General features: G+C 50.0%; 1 protein-coding gene across 2 annotated transcripts in view; it reads left to right on the plus strand.

Moving 5' to 3' along the window:
* DSCAML1 (DS cell adhesion molecule like 1) overlaps positions 1–20,402 on the plus strand; it is a 348,919-nt gene that overhangs the window by 284,123 nt on the left and 44,394 nt on the right. For both annotated transcript variants that reach the window (XM_053900430.1, XM_053900429.1), the window contains exons 12-14: positions 5,897–6,096; positions 6,750–6,846; positions 7,486–7,614. In XM_053900430.1, the coding sequence (XP_053756405.1) occupies positions 5,897–6,096; positions 6,750–6,846; positions 7,486–7,614 (426 nt within the window). The remainder of the gene's footprint in view (positions 1–5,896; positions 6,097–6,749; positions 6,847–7,485; positions 7,615–20,402) is intronic.

A 20,402-nucleotide genomic window follows, 5' to 3' on the forward strand; every position in this document is an offset into this window, starting at 1 on the left:
CTACGTCCCCTGAGTTAATTCAGTTAAAGTACTAGAATCCTCCCAGCACATGGTAGAGGGTAAGTTCCCGGTGAAAGGTAATCATAAAAGTGTGTGTGGACGGCGGGGGCACTTAGGTAATGGAGGGCTGTGGGTAGGTGTACCTTAGGCAACATCAGGGTATCGACATGCAGCCGACAACCGCATCGTGTTATGGGTATGTGACGCCAGGTATGAGTATATGGTAAGGATGTCAGAGCACAGTTGACTGTGTTGGTGACTTTGGGGTGTGCTCTTATCACTGCTTGTGTGTGTGCGTGTATCTGTGCTCCTGTGGGTAGGTGACTGGACATGAACATCTCTCTAGGGAATCCTTAAGGGCAGGGGGGGTGAGGGGGGGCTGCCTTCAACCCAGAAAGCCCCCTGGGGCACAGAGCAGTGAGTGTTTAGGTTCAGTCGTGTTGGTGACCGTGAATCAGTGGGGCAGAGAGACCTCGCCATCCGGAGCAAGAGGCAAGGGGGAGGGGGAGGGAAGAGGAGAGCAGATGGGCCCCCAGTGTGTGGGCACAGGAGGGCACTGTGGCCCTTGGAGGCCGGGGACGAGGCTGGGGAAGAGGCGCAGCGGTAGAGTTCTCCGTTCTGTCGTTGGCAGGGAGACCGTGCGGGGCAGAGAGAAGAGAGGAGGCAGGTTGTCTGCTTCTTGCCGAGGACAGAGGGCTGCACACTCCTGTGGGCAAGGAGAGAGTGTAGTGGATCATAGAACTGCCTCCCAGAACAGTGAGCCAGATTCCCAGAGACCCAGACATTTTTCCCTCTCTCCAGAGACCCAGACACTCCCAAGGGCGAGGTCCTCTGGTCCTGCTTGGGTCTCCTCTGCCTTTGCCCAGGGTTGCCTACTTCTGGTGCAGGGGATCACTGCCTCCCATTGCAACACTTTCCCTAAACAGCAAAACTACCAGAAAATTCTTTCTTCGGCCACACAGGACGTCTGTCCTTCCCCCTTTATCAAGAACCATTGTGTCTTGTTGCTGTGCCCCTCCCCGCAAGTTACAGACCCCCGGTTTTCGGCCACTCTTCAGATTTCACAGTCTGCCTTGTGCCCATCTTCCTGGTCACACTCCAGCTTGTTAATGTCCTCCGTCGAGTGCCCGGGACGAGCCGTCCTGTTTCATGAGTCACCTGGGGCTGTCCTTGTGATGCTAAAGAACTGGGGAATCTCTCTCCCAGCATCTGCCATCAGTGTTCCAGCCCTGTGTGGCGAGCTTCCCCTCTCCCATCGGCCCGCCCTTCAGATACACTGCGGTTTCCTAGCGGTGTGACCGTAAGCAAATCACTTCCCTGTATGGCCTCAGTTTCTTCTTTTGTAGAACAAAGGGTCTGGGTCACTCAGCAGGAACAAAGTCGAGTCACCTGTGTAACTTGAACTCTTCTCATTGTCCCACGTTCAAAAAGTGCAAAAAAGAAACAACTGAGATTCATAGTAATAGTTTACAGTTGACTCTTGAACGATGCAGGGGGTAAGGGTGCCGACCCCTCAAAGCAGCCAAAAAATCCGCATATAACTTTTGGGTTCCCCAGAACTTAACTGCTAATCGCCTACTGTTGACCAGAAACCTTACCATTACGTAAACAGTCCATTAACACATATTGTGCATGTCGTGTGTATTATAGACTGTGTCCTTAACAATAAAGTCACCTAGAGAAAAGAAAATGTTACTAAGAAGATCGTAAGGAAGAGAAAATACGTTCACAGTGCTGGACTGTATTTATTTTTTAACATCCGCCTGTAAGTGGACCCATGCAGTCCCAACCTGTGTTGTTCAAGAGTCAACTGTGTTTCATTTAACTCGGTGTCTCTAAAATATTAACGTGTAACCAGTGCGACACTCTTGAGGATACAGTTTGCATTATTCTTTTTCTTCCTACGTGTTCGAAGCCCAGCGCGAGCCGTACATTCACAGCACATCTCAGTTCGTGGGAGCCACGTTTCGAGCGCCCGGGAGCCACATGTGGCTGGTAACTGCCATAGCGAACGTCACTTGGGTTCTGCAAATCTAGGTCTCTGTGATTCTGTGGAATAGTCTGGCAAGTGACATCTTAAGAGGTGCATGCGTTTATCTGGGGCTTGTCTTGGAACAGCAGAGGGAGGGGCCTGAGAGCCCCGGGATGGGAATAGTACCCAGGTTTCTCCAGCAGCTGCTACGTGGCAGGCCCTTCACGTATACGGACTTATTGGCCCCAAAAACAACTCTGCAGGGAGGTGGCCTGTCTTCATACCACAGGTGGTGAACCTGAGGTTGACTATACTGTATTAAAGGCTCCGTACTTGGTGAAGACACAAGTGGGGCCCACGCCTGCCTGGCCCCCAACCCCTTCAAGCTGGGTGGCGGGGGGGGGGGGGCACAGAAGAGCCTCCTCTTCTTAGATGGGCTCCTCTGAACATGCTCTGAGCTTTGAGGCCATGAGGAGAGCGTTGGGTTGTACTGAGCCGATACTCACTACAATAACCGTGGTTGAAAGGAACCCACCCCCGGCCCGGGGCTAAAGGACCAAGTGGGCTCTGAGACCTATCCAGGATCTCCCGAGGCCCTCTTTTCTCTAGTTGCCCCCATGTCTGTCTCTTTAAACAAACATGATTGGGAAGACTCCCTGGGGTGGGACTGGCATGTACGGATGCACAGGTTGTGCACTGCTCAAAGGTGCAGGGCCTAAGGGGCAAGTGGAGCCTGAAGCCCAGGTCTTTTCCCACTGGCCAGACTACGGTTCTTGGCGCCGGGTTGCATCCAGCCAGAGGGGTGCCTTTATGATCCCCACACATGCCCTGGACAGGCTAGGGCAGCCCTGCCTGGAGAACAAAACAGGGATGTGCTGCAAGTTTCTCGATCTGGTGCGGAGCTTTGAAGTGCTCCTACCGGAAGAAGATTCTTCTTTTCCTCCGACCTCCTCAAACCTCTTCTTCTCCAGGAAGGCCTCAGGGCTTGGCCCACTCAGGGGTCCCCGGCCCCTGTCTCTGGCCATTCACCGTGGGGAGAGCAGAGGTAGCCCATGTGCCCCTGCCCCCACACCCTTGCATTTCAATCCTTCAGAAAAAAAAAAAAAAATGGAGGCATCTGCAATGCAAGGCCTGACTTGTTGATGTAAAATCTCACTCTATATTCTACCCAGGTTTATACGAGTGAATTATGCAAATCTTTGATGGAAAATATTCCTCCACACATCCTTGAGAGTGTAAAACCTTAGTCAATAATTCATACACGGATGTCTCTGACTGCAGGCTTTTTCTTCATTATAACTTGCACCTCGTTATTTGTCTTTCGCGTTTTATTGTATATCCTGGTGTAATGCTGTGCATTATAAAATTTATCTGCTTCGTTATTTGATGAGCTAGGGCTGGGGATTGTGCTCGGAGGCTGGTGCCGGGGCCAGGGGCCAGGGCTGGCTTCAGCGTCAAGTCCCGTAAGACAGAAGGCGGAGAAGGTGGCGGGCTGCATCGTGTGACTTCTGGGACACCAGACACTGCCCTTCATCCCCCACACCTGTTTCAAATGTCTCCTCACCCACCGACTGGTGTCTCAGGGCACATCATCGTTAGGGCTGCATGGCATCCTTTGTCCTTAGAAGTCAGGTGACCCTGGAGAGTTGCTGGGAGGAACTTTGAGTAGGTCTGTAATACTGGAGGGTATTGCAGGGAGAGGGGCGCCTGGGTGGCTCAGTCAGTTAAGCGTCTGACTTCAGCTCAGGTCATGGTCACGCGGTTCATGGGATCGCACTGTGCTGACAGCTCGGGACCTGGAGCCTGCTTCAGATTCTGTGTCCCCCTCCCCCCGCCCCTCCCCAGCTCGCTCTCTCACTCTCTCTCACTCTCTCCATTTAAAAAGATGAAAACTGGAGGGGAGAAAAGTCCTGAGGACACTGGGAGGCAAAGAAAAGATCAGCCCCTGACATGGAGCAGGGACCCGGTGCCCCAGAGGGCAGCTGGGGGGTGTTCGGACAGAGACTGGGAGCCGTCTTGCACGGTGGCCCAAGCAGGCCATTGATGGGGTATGATGATGAGCTGGGTCTCTGCTCTGCAGAATTCAGTGTGGGGAGGGGTCCTCTTCCCACCATGGGTGGGGGTGGGAAGGTGGAGTGATGTCTGATTCTGTCAACCACCGCCAGCCCAGTCTGTGGGCTCCAGAGTGGCTAATGGGCTAACGGGCATCCCGCAGATGAGAGCCACTGCGTCCTGTACTCAGACAGGCAGGTTTTCCCAGGAAGGGGGTGAGGAGAAGGCAGGGGCAAGGACAGTCTTGCAGGTGCATCACACCACTTTGCTTCCTGGGGTCTGCCCTATGTACGGCTGTCTCTGCTCTAGCAGGCCGCATGGCCTGGGGTGCCCACCTAAGTCCCGCTGTGTCCCATATGCATTTCCCCAGCATAGTACTTGCCATCCTGTGCCAGGATTGCTAGTCTTGTCTGTGCTCACCGCTACCATGAAACTCCTTGAGGTCTGGTTTGTCCTGTTCACTGTTGGAACCCAGTACAAAGCCTGGCACATAACAGGTGCTCAATAAATGCTCGTTGAATGGATGGATGGCGCCTCCCCAGATACCCTCAGTCAAAGGTAATTTCTCCTAATACCTCTGTGCGACACTGCTCAGATCCTCCACATTTTCATGGGGTTCCTGCAGGTGTCTCTGTCCCCCTCCCCTCTCCCCCTCCTTCCAAGAGGCAAGGACCCTGTCTCACAGCATGCGTGTCCCCCAGGCCTGCCACAGTGCCACGTAATGGCATGGACGCTCAATGCATATTTGTTGACTTGGAGGGAGGAGAGTGGGGACAGGATTTCCCTGGCAGCCGAGACCATCCTTCCCTCTGCCCGGCCCCTCCTCCTGCTGCTAGCCAAGGTGCTCAGGCCCAGAAGAGGGTCAAGATCTAGACGCTTCTTTTCAGGGCACTGGGAGTGGCCTCCTGATGGCCAGCTGGGGCCTTGGTTGTTTCCTGGTGATTTTCTCAGCTCAGTGGGGAGGTGGGGAGAAACCTGTTAAAGCTGCTTGAGGGACCTTAATAATGGCGATGCTCTGCAGGGTTTTCTGTTGCATTTTGTTTGGATGAACAGGGGAGCTTCTCAGCTGTTCGAGAGGAGTAAACCAGCTGAGCCTGAGCCTTGGAGAGAGCCTGAGCCATGGACACAAAGCAAAGGCCCCAGTACTTTAGAGTAGGGTTCATAACTAACCTAGGGTCCAGAGACCACCCCCCACCCCCCTCAGAAAGTCCATGGATCTGATCCAAGGGGTCTATGAATTTGCATAGGAGAAGAGAGCACATCTTTTTTCCCACCAACTTAGAGCTGAAATGTAGTATTTCCTTCCATGTTGAATATAGGCAACAAACCACAGCAGGAGCAGCACTCGAGGCCCCCACCAGCAGAAAGCCCCCACAGATGCTTTCATACCACACTTCTCGCATTTATGCTTATCGCCGTTACAGAATCGTGCTAATGGAACTCAGCACTAGACAGCATTTGATAAAGAGTAATAAAAAAAATACATATTGATATGTGATATACTATGTGAAAAGTTTGCCTTTGAAGGTTTTTAATATTTGTATAGCCATACTTCAATATATCTGGTTTCCTTTGTAGTGCTGTATATATTGTGCATTTTAAAACATGCTGAAAAGGTGTCCGCGGAATATAAGAATCTCTGGTGAAGAGAGAGGCCACTCCAGTCATGGGTGGGGAGGCGGAAAAGGAAGATAGGCAAGTGGGGTTTCTGACAGCCCCCACAACTTTTAATAGACCCTGTCCCTGGGGCTAAGGCGCTCTGCAGGGGAGGGGTAGCGGGGGCGGGGGCCTCTGCACAAGGCACACGCCCCTCCCCCAGGCTGGCCACCCCCCCACCTCACTGGGGCCTCCTGCACCTCCTCCCCTCCCCAGTCCCGGCCATGATCACCTCCCACCCCAACACCACCATCGCCATCAAGGGTCACGCCAAGGAGCTCAACTGCACAGCCAGGGGTGAGCGGCCCATCATCATCCGCTGGGAGAAGGGGGACACGGTCATCGACCCCGACCGAGTCATGAGGTACGCCATCGCCACCAAGGACAACGGCGACGAGGTTGTCTCCACGCTGAAGGTGAGCAACCACGCCCCGGTCTCAGGGGGACCCCACTCTCTGAAAGTGGGGAGCCCGCAATTTTACTGCTGTATCTGTTGGAGGTAGATGGGGATCTGGGAGCCCCTCCCCTCACCCGAAAAAGCACCTTCCCTTTCCTACCTATTTCCCTTCTTCATTCGGGAGCCTCTGCCTTAGAACCTCACTATGCCTCCTTCCTGACAACCCTACAGCCATTAAATGTGTGGAACCCTCAGCCCTTCTCCCTTTTCTGGAACCCCTGGACTCCATCCTCCCTCCTGGACCCCTCTGCTCCTCCCTCCCTCCCTCTGGGACTCCTCAGTTCCTCCCCTTCTCCTTCGACTTTCAGCCCTTCCCTCCCTCTTGAGATCCCCTCAGCCCCTTTTCCCCACTCTCCTGGGGTCCCTCAGCCCCTGTCTTTCTCCCCCTTGTGCCCTCTCAGCCCCTCCCTGCCTGGACTCCTCCACACCTCCATCCTTGGAACTTTCAGGGAAGAGGAGCCCTTGACAAAGTCCCTTGTGGGCCCCTCTCCCAGGAGACGTGGCCTTGCTGCCCCCCACTAGAGTGAGCCCCCTTCAGCAGACCAACTCTAAAGCACTCTCCCCATTTCCTCCCTCTCTCCCCATCCTCCTGCCCTGCGGGCCACCTCCCAGCTCAAGCCAGCTGACCGTGGGGACTCTGTGTTCTTCAGCTGCCACGCCATCAACTCATATGGGGAGGACCGAGGCTTGATCCAACTCACTGTGCAAGGTACCTGTGCCCCACCGTTCCCAAGCCCTTCCCCAGGGAGCCAGCTGCCCGCTGCCAGCTCCACCTCAAGAACGGGGTCATCACCCACACCGTGGTGGAGGATGATAGGAACTGGCCTCTGAGAAGAGCCTTCCTACGCTCTCCCTTCCGGCCAGAGCGGGGCAGTAAGGGCCCTTCCAGGCACACTTCGGACGGCAAGGTTTACACCGACCACCGTCACTGTAGAACGCACTGCTGCTTCCAGAAGTGGGGGGCATCTGGGTTTGAGGCCCCGAACCCGGGAGGAGATGAGGGCAGGGAGAGTCAAGCCGGGAAAAGTTGAGAGCTCTTCACGGAGAACAAACAGACTCTCGGGTCAGGGGGATCCCTGCAAGAGGGCCTGCCCTCCCACCGGCCAACGAAGAGAAGGGGAACAAAGCAGGAGACCAAGCTTAGGCCCCACTCTGCCTCTGAGCCCCACCGCTGGGCCTCCCCCTGACCCACCTTGCCCTGACCCCGGGTTCAGAGCCCATGGGACGACCACGGCTGGCACCAATTCCCCAGGACACAGCAGAACCCTGTCCTTCTCTGGAGATAGGCAGGAGGCCATGCTCTCTGCTGCCGTCCTCACTTCTGCTCCTTCCTTCTGCCACTCCCCAGAACCCCCTGACCCCCCAGAGCTGGAGATCCGGGAGGTGAAGGCCCGGAGCATGAACCTGCGCTGGACCCAGCGATTCGACGGGAATAGCATCATCACGGGCTTCGATATTGAATACAAGAACAAATCAGGTAGGGTGAAGGCTCAGCCTACGGTGGCCCTGTGCCCATGCCCTGTCCGTGCCCCCCTGTGGGAGTCCTTGGGCCTCAGAGCTGCCCATCTGAGACAAACACACCAGCACCCACCAGGGCACAGGCCCTCGTCTCTCCCTAAGGGCAGGACTCTGGTTGGGCTAAGAGCTCTGTGAGAGGGGCAGACGATGGGGCAGTTAATGGGGAGGGAGGAGCGTCAGTCCCTTCTTTCCAGGACTGTCCCTGGGCCCAGGGCGACAAGGTGGTCTGACTTAAAGCAGCTGAAAGGCCCAGAGGCAAAGGGCTATGGGCTGAGACTGTGGGGTCAGAGACATCATGGATCTGGCTAGTCATCTGGACACTCCTGGTTTGGGATTATGGGAGTGCTTGGGGGTCAGAGAGCTGGACCTTGGTGGTCTGCGGGGGATGGGATCCCCTGGAAAAACCTAGATCTGAGTCTTGTCCTCCTGGTATCCCTTCAGAGCCCTCCCCTGGGACCCTAGCTAGCACCGATGAAGCCCTGCAGAGCAGAATGACAATGGGCCCCCAGGTCTCTGGGGAAATGGGGGACCCGTGGTCAGGTGGCAGGAAATGGCAAAGAGGGGGCCTCAGAGGGGGCGAGAGGCCTGGAGTGGACCAAGCCACAGAGTTGCCGCAGGGGCTCATACTTATGTCTGTTTGACTCTCTCTGGAAGGTACGTGAGAAATGGGCCACCGGGGTTACTCCCGAGAGGGCGCCTGGGTGGCACCCACGTGGGAATGCGAGGCAAGCCTGCTTCTCACTCTGGCTGCTTCTGGACCTTTTGCATTCATTTAAGCCTTTGTCAGCTTTTCAAAAACAATTCAGAAATGGGAAAAGAGAGCCTGGAGAACTCACCCCTCCCCAGCCCCCTTTCCTCTGCCAGCTCCAACTATTTTTCAGATCTTCGTGTAGCTCCAAGGTTTTGTTTCTCCTGGGGGCTTCTAGACCCTTCCTTAGCACAGCGCACAGTCAGTGGCTGGCTGGGTGTCCTCTCCTCGGGAAGGACCAAGTCTCAGTCCCTGCTGTTTTCCCAGCACCTGGCACACTGCCCGCCACGGGCTTAGATGCTCGGCAGATGGCTGCTGAGTGAGTCAAAGTGAGACCCAGGAAAGCAAAGTCAGAGTTGCATATTCACCTCCGTCCGTGACACCAGGTCAGTCATCTCCGGTACAGGTTTCTCCAGGGAGGCGCCCTGCCCTTGGAAGCTTACTGTCTCGTTGGGCAGAAGAGTCAGGCTGCAGCCGGCCACCCAGGAGTCCATCCCTGAGTGTGGGAAGAGGGTGACAGAGAGGACTGGCTGCCACTATCAGAGGCACCGGGGAAGGCTCTCTCTCGTCCCTGCAGGTGCCGCATTGAGAGCTAGGACTAGGGGGTTGGAAGGTGATGGGCCTGGGTTCAGGGAACGGGGAAGGGCAGAGCCCGGAGCAGGTAGAGTTTACCGCAGGGAGTGGCCTGTCTAGCACAAGGCTCTTGGATACAGTCCTTGGGACTAAAATGTGTTCTGGGGCCTCTGGGCTGAGCTTTTTACTTTGCTGGGGAAGGTCACTGAGAGCCACTCTCGATGAGCTCCCAGAGAGAGACTTGGGTAACACGGCTCCCTGGAAAGATACATCTGGCGTCCGTGGAAGAATGGGGTTCTGGGAAGGGAGTGGGAGGCTGTGGCTGGGGAGAGGTGGTGAGTGGCCAGGACTCAGCAGAGACGCGGGGCACGAGGGGAGAGGGGGCTGACTGTGTCCATATCATACGTCAAGACCTCCTGCGGCTGCCCCGGGAGAGGGTGGGCCTGTGGGCCCAACCCCCGTATGGCACTGCCCGCTCCGTCTCCCTGCCAGGTTGCTATGGCTGGCGGGGCTCTGCCCTGTCATTGTCAGAGGAGGGGAGGGGAGGCCTGGGCTGTCACTCGCACCCCTCTCCGACTGTCCCTTGCAACCGCCTCCCCGCCCTCCTCCCCCGTGCTGCCCCATAGCCTGCTCCCCCTCCGCGGACCACTCTCTAATGTGTGGCAACCTTTCCCGGGGCCCCGCTGAGCAGGGCAAAGCTGAGAACATCACACATCTGGAGAGCAATGCAGGAGGAGAGGGGGGCAGGAAAGATGCTATCTTCAGAGCACATCCATGCCTTCCCCAAGCCCCTCCGGCTCTCCCGCAAGAGGAGGGACTGCCATAGCCTACCCCCAAGCCGGGGGTGCCAGGATGGGTGGGCAGAGTGGAGAGGGAGGGGTAATGAAGACGCTCCCTTCAACAAGGGCTTTGCGCCAGTAGGAAAATAAATCACAGGATCAAGAGCAGGGGGATGCCGGCTGGTCCTTTCCCCTACCCTTGGGTTGGACTGCTCCATCCTGGGGGGACGTCTGTCCTGGCATTTAGGAAAGGGGGTTCTGGGAGAGCCGTAGGGAGTCATCCCTGGCATCAGGCAGAAGCCGTGAGCACAGCACAGCTTCCTCGTCTATAAGGTGGGAACGGTAATGCCTATCTCGTGGGATTGTTTTGAGGATTAAAGAGAAGGCATCTACAGGGGCACCTGGGTGGCTCAGTCGATCGAGTTCCAGCTCTTGATCTCAGCTCAGGTCTTGATCTCAGGGTCGTGAGTTCAAGCCCCATGGTGGGCTCCATGCTCGGTGTGAAGCCTGCTTTAAAAGAGAGAGAGAGAGAGAGAGAGAGAGAGAGAGAGAGAGAGCATCTAGCACAGGGCTGTCGTAAACCTTTAATAAATGTGAGTTCCTCTCTCCCTTCTAACTCACATACCTCATGTGGCAATTTATAGTCCTATGGGACTCTCAGGCTGAAATATATGTCTGTCAGTCAGCAACATGAACTGAGTGCCAATAATTTTTTGCAGAATCATGCAGCAGCCATGTGGTAGGGAAAGAAAAAGAAATAGAGTGTTGCCCTTGAAGCTTACAGCGCAGTTGGCGTGAGAACATACACTGCGCGCGCACGCACACACACACACACACACACATGCACACACGCACACACGCCTTCAGAATCATTACAAAGCACTATCCAAGCATGTGTAATACTCCGCAAACAGTATTACGTGATAACTGAAAAAGGTATCCTAGGGAACAGATGGGTGACTCAAAGGAAGGAGGGAGCTGTGTGTGTGTGTGTGTGTGTGTGTGTAAGTAGATCTCCTTCCACACAAGGAATAGTAGAACAAGAACAGTTCTTGAAAGCAGAAGACTTGGGTTGACCAAGCATCAGAACTGTGTGATCTTTAGCAAGCTACTTTGGACGTCTCTTTGTCAAATGGAGACAATAGCGTGTAATTCTCAGAATGGCTGTAAGGATTAAACAAGTGTGGAGACTTACGTGGAAGCACTTAGTACAGAGCCTGGCACATCCTTACCCTCCACGGGTCCCTGTCCTGTCCCTCTCTCTCTTCCTCCTGCCCTAGACCACCCCCAGGCTGGGTCTCCCTCCCTCTCTCTTCCTCCTGCCCTAGACCACCCCCAGACCAGGTCCAGACCAGCTGCTCCTGACCCCCTCCTTTGCCTCAGTTTTGTCTTTGCCAGGTTTTCTGCCATGTTGCTCATCGTGCTAATTTTCCAAGGGAAATTACCAAGTCTGCCCTTTCTAAACCATCCCGCTCACGCTGACTTCTCCTGGCCCCGGGCAGCAGAGTAATAATACATGAATGCTGAATGATAAATAGCACCATCCACACAAATCTATCAGATGGCGCTGTGCAGTTTTAAAAATGCAGACACTACATTTCACTTCTGTTCCCCAAGCAAGGAGCAGGAATGGGTTCTTTGAGGACGGCCCTCCAAGCCCAGAAGGCAGCCTCCTGGTGCGAGCTGTCGGCCACTGTGGGGTGAGCCAGCCTGGTGTGTGCTGTGATGTTCTGTGTTAGCTGGAGTGTGGCTGTGAGAGGGACTGATGCTGGGATGTCGTGTGCGGTCGTCGTGACCCAGGGAACCTCTTCTGGGTGCTGCAGAGAGATTGCCATGGGTGGGGGTGGGGGCGGGGGCTTAGTGCTGTCATGCAAGGAGAAAGTCAGAGAGGCAGAATGGATTTGTTTCCCAAGTGCAGGCAGCTAAATGCTCCAGATGTGGCTTTTGTCCAAGCTGCTCTCCCTCTACAGCAAATGTGTCTTCTGAAAGACCAGAGGCTCCAGGTCCCCTCCCGGCAAGCAGTCCACAGAGTAGAAGGCGCTGACATCTCCCCAGCCACTTCCTTATTTTTTAAGAAGAATATTTTTGCATCAGAAACCCTTTGATGAAGAAAGGGAGAGAGTGCCCTTAATGAAATATGTTAATCTGGGTAAGCCAGGCTCATATGAAAGGGAATATTAAAACAGACAATATTCGCCAAACCCAGCTCAGTACTCAGAGCTGAAAAGGAAAGAGAAGAAAATAGGGCCCCTAATTTCAGCTATTCAGGGTCAGAGAGATGGCAGTGATCAAGTTTGGAAAATCAACTAAAGGCCTTCAGGTTTGACTCTGATGCATTAGCCTGAAAGGGCTGTGGGGAGAGAGTTTTTATGCCAACATCAAAGATGATTTGGGAACACAAGGTCAAATCCACCTGCAAACGACTGGTAAAAGCAGAGAGAAAGGGGCCACTTTCTGGGACCCTCCAGGCCCCAACCCTTCTGTGATTGGCGGCCTAGTGTGGCAGGGAAGGGAAAGGCAAGGCGGGGTATTTATTGTGACTACAAAATGCAGAGGAACTCTGAGTCCAAAGTAAAGGACACACAGTGGCTCGGATCTAACACCAACAGTGGGTTTTAAGTGCCCAGCACATGCCAAGTGGAGACAGGCAAAGCTTTATACATGGCTCCTGCCTTTAGGGAGCTTAGTGTCTCCTTGGCCAGTTGCTACTGAAACAGTGAGCCCTGTGCGGCAAAGAGGGCTGTAAATGCTGTAGGAGTTCAGAAGAAAAGAGTGGAGAAACATGGAGCCCGAAAGGTATACACAAGCCAGATGTTGTAGGGCCTGAGGTCCTGAGAAGAAATTTTGTTTTTGTCCCAAGAACAAGGAAAACCTATTGGAGAGTTTTATGCAAGGGGACAGCAGTATCAGATTTGTGTTCGAGAAGACCACTCTCAGGGCCGGGACAGTGTTCGGCCGGCAGAAAGTGTTTGATCCTATTTGTGGGGTGAAGGATGGCTGCAGTGTGTTGAACACATGGAAAGGGGTGCACAGTAGGTTCTGGGATGTTGTTTCCCTGGTCCAAGGGGGAGGTGACAGTGGCTTGCCTGGGGCGGGGATGGAGATGGAGAGAAATGGAGAGATTTAAGAGATACATGGGACACAAAAGCTATAGAAGAGTCCGGAATAACACCCGGCACACCGTGCGCCTATTTCCTGAGGTGCAGATGTGAGGAAGGTGATGGGTTTATAGGGGGTATGGTCAAGACTTCTGTCTTGGACATGTTGAATGTGAGCTGCCTTTGAAACCTCCAAGAAGAGACGTCAAGTAAACAGTTGGCTGTAAGAATCTTGAGTTCAAAGGAGATGTCCAGCTGGACACAAATCTTCACGTTATCTGTGTATAGATGGAAATAGAAGGCAAATATGGGGAAATTCTGTAAAACGAAAGAAGTAGAACCTAGGATGGACTGGAAGAACCCCATCTAACCATTAATGGGAGGGTGGGAAAAATGCACCTGCAAAGCAGAGAGAGGAAAAATAGCCCAAGACGTAAGAGAAAAGCCAGAGAGTGTTTTATCAGGGAAGCCAAGGAAAGAGTATGTCAGGAAAAGGGAGAGGTCCAAGTGTTGAACACTCCCGAGAGGCCAGGTGAAGAATTGGATTTGGTGACGTGGGGGTTGCCGATGCCACGGAGATATAGTGCCGATATCATGGGGGTGTGAAGAGTAAATGGTGAATGTTTACATTGTCCAGCACCACACCTGGTGCATCACAAGTGCTTGGGAATTATTGGCTCTTCTTCTCCACTAGAGTCAGCTGGTGCACCCCACCCCCACACTCTCCCGTGGCCCTGCTAAAGCCAGCAGGTGCACACAATCCACATTAGGGACAGCCCTTGAGCATCTGGGTCTGGTGGCTAGGCAGGCTTATGTTTCCAGGCCCCATGGGTCTGAAACAATCAGAGAGACAATTCTTGGCAGGCTCTCACCCCCGGGACACTGCACAGACAGCAAACTAAAACACACCCCAGGCTTCTTGTGAAAAGGACCTATTCACTTGTCCTAGAGCTTCAGCCTAAAGGGCAGGCTTCGGGTTATGACACATCCTAAGACTACTGAAATGTTCTAAGAGAAGGTGGGCTAAGGGAATGCCATCCTTGTGCTTTCCCTTGGCCTCACTACAGCATACCAGTACATCCCAGGAAGGAGCTCATACACTTGTCTGGAGCCTTGACTTTTGCAACTATTGCCAAGGGGACACCTCCAGATGGCCTGGTCTGGAGGCCAGCAGGGTTTGTGATTGCGGTCCCATTGGACAGTATGTATTTGTATACTTTAAAAGCTGCTGTCTAAGAATCTGGCTTCCAGTCAGCCTGAAAGTCAGCAGGTGCTAAGATCCCTCCCTCTGGAACACTGACAGGTCTTGGCACACCCTCAACAACTGGGACCGATCCAGAATAAATCAGGCTGCTTAGACAATCACAAAGGTTCAAGAGACAACCAAGGGCTAGGGCAAGGTTAAACAATATGGTTCATCACCTACACAAGGCCACTCCTTCAAGCCAAGGGGAGGTGGCTATTTTACCTAATGCACAGAAACAAACACAGAGTCAAGCAAAATGAAGAAACAGTGGAATATGTTCCACATAAAAGAATAACATAAAACTTTAGGGGGAAAGAACATAATGAAATAGAGGTAAATAAATTACCTGATAACCAGTTCAAAGTAATGGTCATAAAGATGCCCATGGAACTTAGGAGAAGAATGGATGAACACAGAAGACTTCAATAAGGAGACAGAAAATATTAAAAAGTACCAAAGAGAAGTTACAGAGCTGAAGAACACACCAGGGGGTTCAAAGCAGACTAGACAAAGCAGAAAAAAGGATCAGTGACCTGGAAGACAGGGCAGTGGAACTCTCCCAAACAGAGTGGCAAAAAGATAAAAGAATTTTTAAAAGTGAAGATAGCTTAAGAGACCTATGCCGCAATATCTAGCAGAGTAACACTCCCACTACAGGGCTCCTGAAGAAGCAACAAATGGGCAAGAAAACTTATTTAAAATAATAAAGGCTGGGGCACCTGACTGGGTCAGTTGGTAGAGCATTGGACTCTTGATCTTGGGGTCATGAATTCAAGCCCCGCATTGGGTGTAGAGCTTACTTTAATAATAATAAAATTAATAATTAAAATGATTTTAGTTTGATATTTAACTATTATTTATTATTTAATTTATTATTAATTAATTTTAATAATAAATTAAAAATACAAAAATAAAGTAATAATGGCTGAAAATTTCCCTACCTTGGCAAAAGAAACAAACATCCAGATCCAGGAAGCCCAGAGAGTTCCAGATAAGATAAACCCAAAGAGAGCCACACCAAGACATGTTATAATTAAAATGTCAAAAATTAAAGATAAAGGGAGGATCTATAAAGCAGCAAGAGAAAAATATCTTGTTATGTACAGGGGAAAGCCCATAAGATATTAGATTTCTCAGAAACTTTGCAGGCCAAAAGGGAGTGGCATGGTGTATTCAAAGTGCCAAAGGGAAAAAATTTCCAACCAAGAATACTCTACCCGGCAAGGTTATCATTTGGAATTGAAGGAGAGACCAAGAGTTTTCCAGACAAGCAAAGTTAAATGAGTTCATCACCACTAAATTGATCTTACAACAAATGTTAAAGGGACTTCATTAAGCTGAAGAGAAAGGGCACTAAATAGTAACAAGAAAACATACAAAAGTAAAAATCTCACTGGTAAAGGTAAATATATAGTAAATATAGTGGGTTAATCACTCATACGGCTAGTGTGAAGGTTAAAAGACAAAAGTAGTAAAAAATGCATAACTACAATAATTAGTTAATGGACACACAAAAAGATGTGAAGTGTGTCATCAAAATCATACAACAGGAGGAATAAATAATATAGAGTTTTAGAATGCATTCCAACGTAAGTTGCTCTCAGGTTAAAATAAACTATTATATATATAGGCTATTCTGTGTGAGCCTCATAGTGAAAACCTAGGTACACAAGAGAAAATGAGAAAAGAATTTAAGCACACTGCTAAAGAAAGTCATCAAACCACAAGCGAAGAGAGCAAAAGAAGAAACAGAAAGAAACTACAAAACAGGCAGAAAACAATTAACAGAGTGGCATTAGTAAGTCCTTACTTATCAATGATTATAGGCATACATCAGAGATACTTGTAGATCACCAAGAGAAAGCAAGTCAGATGAACTTTTTGGTTTCCCAGTGCATATAAAAGTTACATGTACACTATTCTGTAGTCTATTAAGTGTGCAATAGCATTCTGTTTGGGAAAAAAAAGCTATGTACCTTAATTTTAAAATAGTTTATTGTAGGGGAGCCTGGGTGGCTCAGTCAGTTAAGCCTCTGTCTCTTGATTTTGGCTCAGGTCACGATCTCATGGTTTGTGAGTTTGAGTCCCACATCTGGCTCTGCACTGACCACACAGAGCCTGCTTGGGACTCTCTCTCTCCTCTCTCTCTCTGCTCTTCCCCTGCTAGTGCTCGCCCACGCTCTCTCTCTCTCTCTCTCTCTCAAAATAAATAAACAAACATTTAAAAAAATAATTTATTGTAAAAAAAACGCATACTATCATCTGAGCTTTCAATGAGTCATAATCTTTTTGCTGATGGAGGGTCCTGCCTCAATGGTGGTGATGCCTGCTGATCAGAGTGGTGGTTGCTGAAGGTTGGGGTGGCTGCAGCCATTTCTTAAAATAAGACAATAAAGTTTTCCACATCAGCAGACTCCCCCTTTCACGAGTGATTTCTCTGTAGCAGGTGATGCTGTTTGATAGCATTTTACCCACAGAATTTCTCTCAGAATGGGCATCCAGTCTCTCAAACCCTGCCTCAGCTTTATCAGCTAAGTTTATGTCATATTCTAAATCCTTTGCTGTCGCTTCAGCAGTCTTCAGAGTGTCTCTCCCAGGAGTAGATTCCATTTCAAGAAACCGCTTTCTTGGGGCGCCTGGGTGGCTCAGTCAGTAAGCGTCTTTGCTCGGGTCATGGTCTCGCGGTTCGTGAGTTCAAGCCCTGAATCAGGCTCTCTGCTGTCAGCACAGAGCCCACTCTGGATTCTCTGTTTCCTCCCACCTCTCTCTCTGCCCCTACCCTGCTCACCCTCTCTTTCTCAAAAATCAGCAAAACATTTAAAGAAATTTAAAACAAGAAACCACTTACTTTGCTTCTCCATAAGAAGCAACTCCTCATTCATTCAAGTTTTATCCTGAAACGGCGGCCATGCAGTCTCCTCTTCCTTCAGGCTCCGCTTCTGATTCTAGTTCTCTTGTTATTTCCACCACACCTGCAGCCTCTTCCTCCACTGAAGCCTTGAACCCCTCAAAGCCCACGCGAGGGTGGCAATCAGCTTCTTCCAAATTCCTATTAATGTTGATATTTTGACCTCTTCCCATGAATCACAAATGTTCTTGAATGGCTTGTAGAATGGCAAATCCTTTCCGGAAGATTTTCAATTTACTTTGCTCAGATCCATCAGAGGAATCACTATCTGTGGCAGCTATAGCCTCATGAAATGTATTTCTTAAAATAATAAGACTTGAAAGTCGAAATGACGCCTTGATCCATGGGCTGCAGAAAGGATATCGTGTTAGCAGGTGTGAAGATGGCAACCGTTGTACATCTCCATCGGACCTCTTGTCAGGTGCATTGTCATCGAGCAGTAATATTTTGAAAGAAATCTTTTTTTCTGAGCAGTAGGTCTCAACAGTGGGCTTAAAATATTCAGCAAACCATGTTAGAAACAGATGTGCTAGCATCCAGGCTTTGTTGTTCCATTTATACAGCGATGTAGAGGCTGTACATGTAGGCGATGTAGATTTAGCATAATTCTTAAGGGACCTAGGATTTTTGGAATGTTAAATGAGCATTGGCTTCAACTTTAAGTCACCAGCTGCATTAGCCCCTAACGAGACAATCAACCTGTCCTTTGAAGCTTTGAAGCCAGACATTGACTTCCCCTCTCTAGCTATGAAAGTCCGAGGTGGCATCTTCCAATAGAAGGCTGTTTTATCTACACTGAAAATCTGTTGGTCAGTGTAACCACCTTCATTAATTCTCTTACCCGGATCTTCTGGGTAACTTGCTGCAGCTTCTACATCAGCACTTGCTGCCTTGCCTAATACTCTTATGTTACAGAGATGATTTCTTTCCTTAAACCTCATGAACCAGCCTCTGCAAGCTTCAGGCTTTTCTTCTGCTGCCTCCTCACTGCTCTCAGCCTTCAAAGAATTGATTACACAAGAAATAATAAGTGTTGGCAGGGATGTGGGAAAAAGGGGAACCTTCTTGCACTGTTGGTGAGAATGTAAATTGCTGCAGCCACTATGGAAAACAGTGTGGAAGTTTCTCAAAAAATTGAAACAAGAATTATTGTTTGATTCAGCAACTCCACTTCTAGGTATTTATCCAAAGAAACCACAAATACTAATTCAAAAATATGTATGCACCCCTACGTTCGTTGCCGCATGATTTACGATAGCTTAAGATATGGAAGCAACCTCAGTCCATTAATAAATGAATGGATGAAGAAAGATGTGGGATGTATGTACACACACACACACACACACACACACACACACACAGTGAAATATTACTCAGCCATAGAAAAGAGTGGAATTTTGCCATTTGCAACAACACAGAGTGGACCTGGAGGGTATTATGCTAAGTGAAATAAGTCAGACAGAAAAAGGACAAATACCACATGATTTCACTTATATGTAGAATTTAAAAAAAAAAACAAAACAAACACACGTAATAAACTTTGTAGATGTAGAGAACAGACTGGTGGTTGCCAGAGGGAAGGAGTTTTGAGAGTGGGTGAAATGCGGGAAGGACGTCAGGAAGTACAAACTTCAGTTGTAAAATAAATGAGTCACGGGGAAGTAATGTACAGCATGGTGACTGTGGACAATAATATCGTATTGCATGTTTAAAAGTTGCTAAGATGTGGAGCCCCGGGTGGCTTAGTGAGTTCAGCGTCCGACTCTTGATTTCAGCTCAGGTCGTGATCTCACATTTTATGCGACAGCCCCACATCCGTCTCTGCACTAACAGCATGGAGCCCACTTGGGATTCCCTCACTCCTCTCTCTCTCTCTCTCTCTCTCTGCCCTTCTCCTTGCACTTTCTCTCTCAAAATACATAAATAAACTTATTTTTAAAAAGTTGCTAAGAGACTAAATGATGAGGATTCTCATCATAAGAAGAAAACTTTGTAACTTTGTATGGTGACAGATAGTGACTGGACTTAAGGTAGTGATCACTTCACAATGTATGTAAGTACTGAATCATTATGTTCTACACCTGAAACTAATATAATGTTATATGTCAATTATACTTCAGTAAAAGAAAGAATTCTGTGAGGTAAATGGATGCATGAAACTCTTGTACTGTTGAGGAACTGGGGCACATAGACTTGAAATTTCTAAAGTTAGTTCTTACAAAGAACACAGAAATTTCAAAGTGGAATGGGAGATTCGGTTTGCTCATTTTAAGGAGGTGCGTTGTGCCACAAGGAAATTACTGTCTGAACTTTGGAGGGTCGTGTGTGAAGCCTCCACAGGACTGGAAATGACTCAGCAGAGCACACGTGATACCTGTCTCTGGTGTTCCTGGGATTTCTGAACCAAATCCCCACTAGCTCGACCGTTTCCCTTGCAAGTTTCTCACACGAGGCAGAAGCAGAACTCTAAAAATGCCTTAACGCAGAATTCCTCAGAAGCGCGCCCAGATTTTCCCAGGCCCCTAAAAGTGATGGAAAAGCAGCCTCACAGTTCCAGGGGACAACTTTGGGCCTCAATGTGAACGTGACAGAAGTCCACTGGAGCAGAAGATGCCTGGAGGGTTGGGGAGGAGTCTCCCTCTGTGACAGCAGCAGAAAACTTAGGCGTCTCAAAAATCATTTCCATTGAAGCAAATCTTCCCAAACCATATGTTAAGGTCTGGCTTCCTCTGTGACCTCTGACCTCTCACCTGTGTCCTTCGCTTCAATCTCTCCCGCCCACCCGGCTGTGTTGGCTTTTGTCTCCTTCCTCCTCAGATCCCACGGCTCCTTCTTTTGCTCCAAAAAAGTGACCAGGTTGAGTTTAGAGACAGTAAGCCTGTTTATTAGAAAAAGGGACATGGGTTTTGCTGGAGATTCTCCAGTTTCCAATCCAGTGTTGTGCCTGGGTGAGAAGAGAGGACATTGTAGGATATTAGAATATTCTAGAACATCATGTCCCAAAATACTGTTTTCTGACAGCACCTTTACTGTTGCTAGTATAGTAAAAACTTCAGATCCTAAGTTCCACTTCTAAGTATTTCTGGGTCAAATCTAAGGGGTGGAAATTGGATATTAAGATGGGGGCCACAATAGTTTATGCCACTGAATTTATAGAAATACCACTAATCGCAAGTAAAGGGTGTAGGTTACCTCAGGAAAGATGAAGTTTAAAGGCATGATGAAACACCATGAAGTCATTCTTCACCAACAAACCCCCAATTCCATCCTTGAAAGCAGGGATCTGAAACTCTGTCACAGGAACTGGAAGCTCCAAGAGAGATTCTGCAAACAGTGGAGCCAAGAGCTGGAGGGTAGACTAGAAGTTTCTGGGGGAAGTCTTCCTCACCTACAGA

The sequence above is a fragment of the Panthera pardus genome, unplaced genomic scaffold (genome assembly GCF_024362965.1).
Source record: "Panthera pardus isolate Hobbes unplaced genomic scaffold, ASM2436296v1 HiC_scaffold_12, whole genome shotgun sequence".
In the NCBI taxonomy this organism is placed as follows: Eukaryota; Metazoa; Chordata; class Mammalia; order Carnivora; family Felidae; genus Panthera; species Panthera pardus.